Source organism: Scatophagus argus, chromosome 10, assembly GCF_020382885.2.
Source record: "Scatophagus argus isolate fScaArg1 chromosome 10, fScaArg1.pri, whole genome shotgun sequence".
Taxonomy (NCBI): domain Eukaryota; kingdom Metazoa; phylum Chordata; class Actinopteri; family Scatophagidae; genus Scatophagus; species Scatophagus argus.
The window spans coordinates 6,812,526-6,821,570 of NC_058502.1; the positions used below are offsets into that span (position 1 = coordinate 6,812,526).

Sequence of the window (9,045 nt, forward strand, 5' to 3'; positions counted from 1 at the left end):
TTTATTGAGCTGCGCTTTTAAAGGATTTCAGTTAAAATTCGGTTTGTGAACAATTAAGATACATAAATCAGTACTGGAAATTATGAGACAAAATAATCTGTAATTTTATTCGAGGCTATTTTAAAAGAAAAACATTTTGATTGTTTTTACGCACACATCTCATAATTAAATGTTTTTCTTATGATGTTAATAATAACATAACATTATCCTTTTGTCCATTTCCTTTTAGGCCTGCACACAAATCCTTATCTGTTAAAGAAAATCAATTAAGATGAACTTTACTTTTAGTTGTTTTTTTAAAAAGGACTGCTGATATGAGAAACTGAATTTAAACTTTAAAATAATTTCATCATAACACTAAAGCCAATCCTGATCATTCGCATGCATTAAAAATAGAAAATGAAAATGTCTGTAGTTCAGTTTCTGTGTGTCGGCTGGATCAACTCAAGTCGTCCAAGCATGTGTCAGTGAAACTAATTGTTGGCACCTTAGTCACACACACACACACACACACACACACACAGTAGATTCATCAGATTCCGCAGGCATCCTGTGAATAAAATGAGCTGCAATTTCAATCATATATGTGGAGCCTCGGCCCCGCGCGCCATACCGTACCATTAGTATCACAAATAAGTAATAATTTGCTAATGACAACATTATGTTGAGTCAGTTTAGGGGCAATTAAAGTGAGTGATATTTACATATGCCCAATGAATCACCGAGCGTGGCAGTTCTGGCGGACTCTAATGAATATTCATTCAGGCATTTCTCCCCTGCGCGCCGCAGTTTATAAACTGAATTATGGCTGATTTGCCCTTTTAAAAAATGAACATGGGCGCATCTCCCACAAGGAGGCGGCGAACAATAATGTCTGATTGTAAAAATGTTTTACTGCTAAACTGCCGGTGAGGAGACGGCGGCAGCGTGGTTAAAGACTCAGTCTGGAGGGGTGCAGAGGAGGGTGAGCCCACCTAAAATCAATCCAGCTCAGTCCGGGGCCGTCCACCTTGTTAGGCTCACATAAATATTTACGGCGTGTATTCAGAGAGGTCTGTACATCACGAGTGCTGGACGTGTAATTGATTAGTTGTATTTTTGTTTTGTTTTATAATCTGTCCTCTGAGTATCCCACGTGATGTCGTGGCTCGCACCGACCTCTTCGGACCGGTTCGCCTCCGTCCGGTGCGCGCTCGGGTGGGCGCTGACCTCTCAGGTGCAGGATCAACAGGCGACATCAGTTTGCATTCACGGGGCGCTTAACAAGATGGGCTGCATGTTTATCATGCAAATAAGAAGCTCTCTGGCAGGTGTCAGACGCGCGAGCGCACGCACGCACACACACACACACACACACACACGCAAACAGTCTGCACGCGCAACGTCTTTAAACAAGGCTGCAATCATTATCACATTGACAAATGCAACCGTAGACACACGAGGTTTTAACCTGACAAATGCAGCTGTATCTCATAATGACCGGCGATGTAAAACAAGTATCCATTCAACAACAACAGCAACAACAAAAATTAGGCCTAAATTAAAATAACCAGATGGACCCCCTCCCCCAGCCACAGAGTCCTCACAGCTCTTATTGTAAACATTCAATCCGTCATAAGCTTCGGTTTATGTGTCTGCAGTTTCACCTCGCACCTACACATACGGGGGATATTTTAATCCCTTTAGATTCAAACTGTCTGACTCTTGTTGGTGGCTTAATTTGCACAAATCACAAACAGTTTTAAAAAAATACATATATCTTAAATTGACAAGCCTTTAGTGGTAAGTAAACCATTATTTTACGATGACACCGTTTACAAATAAAGCGCCATCAGGCCCCACTGTGTCAACTCTCAACAGTATGTTTTTATCCTGAAAAAATATCACAATAACCTTGCAAGCTTTAAAAGAGCCGAGATGCGTGACGACACCTTCGTTATGTGCGAGCTTTACTAGATTCTTCATAGATGTGTTAAATAAAAGGAAGGAGGGAAAACATGAAGCTCTTCCTCTCGTCCTGTCAGTCCGCTGAGTCCTGCTTTCTGCGCTTGTGGCTCTTTGACTCGCGCGTATCTGCTGCCATCTTGTGGTTCAATTGTAGAAGCGCGCTTTCGTCACGCAGTACTTTTCGCTCTCGTGCTCGAAGCTAAACGCAGCCGCAGATCGAACTCTGCGTAACTTTCAAAAACTCTTTGATAGCCCAAACACGCGAGACGCTGCGTCCTTTCTGTGCGTCTGACTCGTGCGGTGTTGTGAAAGGCGGACAAAAGTATTGGTACAGTATATATCAGTCTTTGGCGTTACGTTCACTGTGAATGCAGCAGTGGCAGCAGAGCCTTTGTTGAACGGACTTCAGTTTAAGATAGACGACATTTGCACGCTGACGGGCTCCTCTGGCCCCACAGAGGGTCTCATTAGCTGGCGTACTTTGTTCCAACATGCTGATCAACAGTTGTGCAAACTTTTGGGGCACTTCGGAGAACTATGATTAAAGCTCAAGGAACGCGAACATTTTAGTTTATTTATGTATAGTCATAATTTGCAGATTTGTGCCAAAACGTGTTTTTACTTTGTACTGAAAACAAATGGATCGTGGAGTACAGAATACAAGGGTGTTTAGACAATAGTTCAATAGGTCAGTTTCAATGTTTCTTTGTGTTCACTCTCTTAGGAAACTTATTTATCAGTCCAGCCCTAAATGCAACACAGTCTGTAAACTAATGAACATTTTGGCTCCCATTTTTTCCCCCACAGAAAATATAAACCAGAGCTTTAGACCTACAACAAATGAGATCCAAACTTCTGAAATTCAGGATTCCTAAACTCTGAATCATCCGCCTCCCGTCGCCCTACTCAGAGAGTATCTTGGTCTCAGTACACAAAGCTGACGTATATGACAGATGTCTCTGGTAGTTTCGGTAGGTGGAGGTCAGGAAAGGGCAGCATGCCATCATTGTCTATGTGAGTCTGGACTGTGTAGGCTTTCACCACTGCTCCCCACTCCAGCACTGAGCTGTGGATGATTCCCAGTCTGGCCTGTTCGTGATAAGCTGCTCCCAGCTCCCTGCCCAGGAAGATGTCTTGGATCTGGGGTGAGGACAAAGCCAGGGAATCTCTCCTCGGGTCCTGGTTTGTGTCTCTGTCCCTGTTGTATCTATTTGTGCCCAGGTGAGCACCGTTATCTCTGTCTGGGTCAGTGTGTAAGTCTGTGTTCTTGGCTCTGTTTGCAACTGGACACTGGTGAGCCAGCCTCTGCGACAGGTTCACCACCGTCAGCCTCTCCAGGTGCTGCACAGCAAAATGTCCCTCCGGGGAGGAGGAGGAGGAGGAGGAAGAAGAAGAAGAAGCCGTCCCTCTGGATCCACCAGGGCCACAGTGGACCAGGGTGAGGTGCCTGACCTCCGAGTTGTTGAGCAGACGTGCCGTGTTCAATGGCGACGTGAACCAAACTGTTAAACGTCTCATCCTGAAAACAGGAGACGAGTGCGACTGGGGGCGGTGCAGCGCGGAAAGCTGGATGTCCTTGCATCTGCAGTCTGCTAGCGACGAGATGCTGCAGGGTTGCGGGTCCTGGCTGCAGGAGTAGTAGAAAAAGCTGGTGTGGGTCACGTAAGCCAGGCGCAGGTCGGATCGCTGCAGGGCCACGGACACGCACAGCAGCACGCAGAGGAACGAGGCAGGAGGGCTGAAGAGAGGCATCACTGCTGCAGGAGAGGCTCAGGTGGCATATTGTTGGTGTTCATGTGTGGATACCTGAGACTAAAGAAAAGAGAACACACACATTCAGTATCAGAGCAAAGGAAGGATGAGCGCTGACAGGCTGAGATGGTTGTTCAGTGTTTTTAGTGGCTTTTTATTGGTAGTTTCTTCATTTGTCCATTGCAAGACAATAGAAGGCCTTGTTTCACATGAGAGAAACGCACACGCTCAGTAAGGCACCCTGTGAAGCTCTCCGATGCTCTCTGACTGGATTTCAGATCGATGATCAGGCTCTTTGATGTTTTTTGTTTTCTCTTTGGTGACATGTGCATCTCTGCATTGATCTTTGACCCTGTGGATACACCTAAACTTGGTGGTGGGCCGTCAGGGCCAGCAAGGCCTTCTCTGCAGGCCTAAACACTATCACAAACACTGACCTACATTTACAACCTAAATTCTAATATTTGTTCCATGAAATTGTATTAATTTATTCCCAACACTTTATTCTCTTCATTTCGTAGCATTTCTCCCGGCTGCACTGCTTCCAGTACGTGTATGTGGATGTTCGATTTTTGTCCAATCAGATTTCAGCCTCTGTGTGTTGCCACGTCAGTCTAATCTGCCCAGGGCCTTCAGAATCAGTAGTGCTGGCCCATGCAATTTAAACTATATTCGCCACTGACTGTTTCTTTAACCAATCAGATTTCAGAATCCTCGTCAGCTAGCTGGCTCTGGGAAGCGTCAGCATTCTTCCGTCCTCTGATTGGTCGGTCAGAGCAAAAGTCACAGCCAACTGCTCCTGATGATGTACATGGCACAGTTGTGGTTGTAGTGTAGAGGTTTGGAGTTGTCTTAACTGTATTTCTTGTTGTATTAATAGTGGTAATTATCCTCAACATGCAACATTCCTCGCCTTGTCATATTGCGTTTTTGGATAGTATTGATGTTTTTGGTATAATTGCGACGTGATAGTGGTTGTATTAAGATGTGGACTAAGTCAGGTGTGTCCCCACTGAAGGCCCAAGTACCAAATGCACGGCCCACCGCTGCCGAAACTGTAGTTTTTTGCAGTATCTCATGTTCGGTGCCATTTTATGCTGCAGTACATTATAAAGGTAAATATATATGTATGGTTTACTTCATTACTGACACCAGTGGGTACTCATTATTTTGCAGAATCTTGTTTTTAATACAAAATACGTGATTATCTTATAAACTATGATGCATTTAACCAACCAAAAGTCTATGAGCAAATGTGCAGGAGTATATTTATATTGTGGTATTTGGCACACAAAGATTCAAGATCAAAATTGCTGCTGCAGAAGCAGAGACGATCTTGTTTATTGCACTCGTTCTTCTATCTTGTCTAGAATTAGAGCCTACATTACCCACAATGCAACTCAACCACCAAAAGTTATCCATATTAGTCTTGTAAATTGCCTATGTTATATCTGTGATTTTTTGACTTTTGCAGATGTTCTTTATGTCTTCTTTTTGTTATGCAACAAAGTACAAAGACAAATTCCTCGCATGGGGAAAACCTACTTGACAACAAACCTGATTCTGACTCAGGTTGTGCATGAAGCAAATGTGTCCTTAAGCTATTAGCCTCATGCAAAGATTAAGGAGCAGGCCACACAGCTCAGATAAACTCACTTGTTTTTCCTCACACACTTCACGCCAAGACTTAACACAACAGACTCATATGTAAAAATCTACCAAATCCACCATGAAGTAAAGCATCCAAATATTTCTTCCTCTGCTGTTCATTGCATTTAAAAAGTGACTCTATTCTGTAATTTTTATCTTTTGACAACACATCATGTCTTTTTCTTTTTCTTTACTGACTTTTACCCCATTTCATAATTTACAAGAACTTTTTCCCCAACCCCTGGGAGCGGGTGTGAACCTGTTTTGTTTTTGTATATCAGCACAAAAAGTAATAACATTGGCTTGACACTGGAGGTTAAGTCCAGCAAGAGTGAGGGAAATGTTTATATGCAGTGGTGCGTATTTACTAAGTACATGTACTCAGGTACAAATTTTAGGTATTTTTACCTTACATGAATATTTCCATTTTATGCAGTCTTGTTTTCATACCTCTCTGGTCCAGTGAGAACCAAATGTGTCCAAATCGGCCATTTGAGTGGATGAAGTGTTCATTTATGGGCTTTAGGAATTTCTCTTCCTTCTTCAGCTTCTTCAGTTTTTTTCCCCCACAAAGTTGGAAACTTCTCATAAGACAGTAATGCTACAAACATTTGATGATCTTACAAGAAACTATGCAACAGTATAAGCACCAGTTAAGTTCATCCCCGTCTTAAACAACCACAGCAGTGAAATACAACACAGACACTAATGCAGCAGTAATATTAATCTAAAAAGATCAGATATGGCAGTAAAACACTGACAGGGAACTGCTCATGTTAAAGTAAAAGTTAAAGTAAATTTTGCCAGTAGTATTGTTATCTGTAGTGGAGTATCTTTTACAGAAGTAAAGGATTTGAATACTTGAATATGAAAACAAAATGCTCAGGTCATGTAAATAAACGCAGCCCTCCTTCAGCTCCTCTGTTTCTCATCCTTTGGGCCTACATGTTTTCTTACCGACGTGAAGAGTGTGGATATGGACGTATTCACAGCTGGTTTGGATCAGGACTTTGTGTCACACACACACACACACACACACGCACATGTGCACTCTTACACAGTAAGAGTCATGTGCTGGGTGTGTACCTTCCTGTAGTACAGTTTTTGCATGACATTGTTTGGCACAGGGAGCCCACATTGAATTTCACATACACCAACACACACATTTAGAAAATTATAACTGTGAAGATCGCTCTGTGATTCCAGAGAAAACATTGTTCTGAAACACTGGCCTTTACAAAGGTCTGGAAAGATTTTTCTGGTTTGGCAATAATCTCGTGCGAGGAACATGGCCGTCAGCCTCATGCTGAAGCCGAGTTGACCGCTACATTCTTCCTTTGGCCTGTGACATTAAACAGAAGTGAAATTACCATCTACAGTATAGCTAACATATACTTTCTCTTATTCTCATTGCCGGACTGTTTCATAGTCTGTTTCAGTTTGTGTCAGCTCTTCATTGAAGCTCGAAGCCATGAGTTGAAACGCTTGACTTTGGAAAAGCCATCCGCAGGCTTGTGCATCACTAAAACACAAAGTTCACTGCGGTATGCTTGAAAAATGTGGGATCTCCGCTTAATTTGTACCCACTGACACACAAGCAGGCCAAACACTGCATGAAGAAATGTCAGGTGAAGGATTTTTAATGATGGAAAGTTATTAGACTCATTAGAGGACTGAAGTGTTGTGTGCATAAGGTGATCAGCTGTATTTAAAGGGTGAGTCTGTAATATTATCTGTGCGAGGCTAGAGGCTCAGTCAAACAGTGACGTGTTTGTTCAATATAATGAACATAGTCACTGCAATTTATTTTGAGCCAGTACCATGACACCATCCTGCTACTTCAAATGCTCACAACTGTACCAAATATACCAATGAAAATAATCTCCAACAAATGCGTTATTTGGCGGCACGGTGGTGCAGTGGTTAGCACTGTCGCCTCATAGCAAGAGGGTTCCAGGTTCGAATCCCGGTCTGGGTCCTTCTATGTGGAGTTTGCATGTTCTCCCTGTGCCTGCGTGGGTTTTCTCTGGGTTCTCCGGCTTCCTCCCACAATACCAAAAACATGCACATTAGGTTAATTGGCTACTCTAAATTGCCCCTAGGTGTGAATGTGAGAGTGTGTGGTTGTCTGTCTTTGTGTGTTGGCCCTGCGATTGACTGGCGACCAGTCCAGGGTGAACCCCGCCTCTCGCCCGTAGTCAGCTGGGATAGGCTCCAGCTCCCCCGCGACCCTGACGGATAAGCGGTATAGAAAATGGATGGATGGAAATGCGTTATTTGCAGCTGTTTTAAGAAGTTATTAATCCTCTCTAAAAGATGAAGTTCTGCGGTCATCTTCTGCATAGAAGCGAGTTACAAATGTTATAGAGCCACACACCCAGGAGGCTTTTGATTGTCTTCTTGGCAAGAACACGAATGAGCATATTTCCCCAAATGTTGAGCTGCGCTTTAAGAAAAAAAAAATCTCTACTTTAATTATGGCCTGTCGCTAGTGAGCCAAGCTATCCTGAGTGCTGGGAGCAAAGGGCAGATAGTGAGTGTCAGGAGTTGCCAGTTTTTGCTTTTTCCTCAGGCACCAAAATCATTCACTCCACACCTCCTTATGTCAAGATTAGGCTGCATAAGTACCACAGTCATGGGTGAAAGGACTTTCAGCTCACTAAGATAGAAATGAATGAGTGTCTGACCACATGTCTGGCTCAGCTATGTATCATTGACTTTAACTTGAGGTGACTCAAACCTCAAATATGACAGTATTCACTCTTTTCATGTTATTTCTGGTTCGGGTGTGAGTTTTGTTTTGTTAAAACTCACTGAAATGACTCTGTTCACACCTTCTACTGCCTTGCTTATTCTCCAGAGAAAATCAGAAGCACTTCAGGCATTGCGGGTCTGTCACATCACTGCAGTTTTTCTTAACAGAACAGATTTGCGAGAATTTTTCTATTACATAACACAGACACAGGAATGCACAAGCTATGTAATGTAATTTGAGAGTATACATCCGGCTTGGCTGTCTCGTTCCTTTACACATACAAACATGATTTTTTAACAGTTGTTACAGTTAAACATAGTAAGTTTCCCAGTTTTCTGGTAAGTAACTCACCCCAGGTTGCTGTCGAAGAGCAGATATGTGAATGCGTCAGTTTGAGGGTGGGATGGGGAGGAAAAAATCTCACATCCAGCTGACGTCAGGATGTGGGAAGTATCCCAAACAGGAGGTTGTAACTTACTTAAAGTGGAGATTAAGTTCAGCTTTAAATGGTGTATACAAACATAGGCTATGTTCTCATCAGAACAGGCCTGAACCAATGGGAATCCCACACATAATGATGACACAATAGAAATCCATTTTATATACATTAATTTAAGAGGGTTATTATTATTAGACTCGGTTTGAATAATAATTACACATGCTACAAACACAGCTAAACATTTCTGTAAATTACATTTTAAAACCTATTCCACTGTGTGTGTGTGTGAAAGTCATATTTACCACAATAATTGCATAGTATGTCTATCCAACAATTCATCTGTTAGATAGTGCCAGTTAACTGCTTTAACAATTAATATGTTTTAAGTGGACGTCCTCTTAGGAGGAAAAATAGAAGAAATGCAAATTTCCCGCTTAGTCATGTTGTTGCATTCATATACTGTCGGCCAAATCAGGATTTGGACTTGAGTAGCTTATGAATG

The 9,045-nt window shown here is 42.6% G+C and overlaps 1 protein-coding gene across 1 annotated transcript; it reads right to left on the reverse strand.

Annotated features, from left to right (window-relative positions):
• Positions 1-1,856: 1,856 nt before the first annotated feature.
• si:ch73-52p7.1 (uncharacterized protein LOC100321084 homolog) lies at positions 1,857-9,026 on the reverse strand. The gene is made up of 2 exons (XM_046401993.1): positions 8,456-9,026; positions 1,857-3,759 (listed from the first exon to the last, which is right to left on the reverse strand). The coding sequence occupies exon 2, from the start codon at positions 3,697-3,699 to the stop codon at positions 2,872-2,874; it is 828 nt and encodes a 275-aa protein (XP_046257949.1). The 5' UTR covers positions 3,700-3,759; positions 8,456-9,026; the 3' UTR covers positions 1,857-2,871.
• Positions 9,027-9,045: the final 19 nt, after the last annotated feature.

Excerpts from the sequence above, each read along its gene's own strand:
- si:ch73-52p7.1 (XM_046401993.1), bottom strand. The coding sequence starts at position 3,699 with ATGCCTCTCTTCAGCCCTCCTGCCTCGTTCCTCTGCGTGCTGCTGTGC.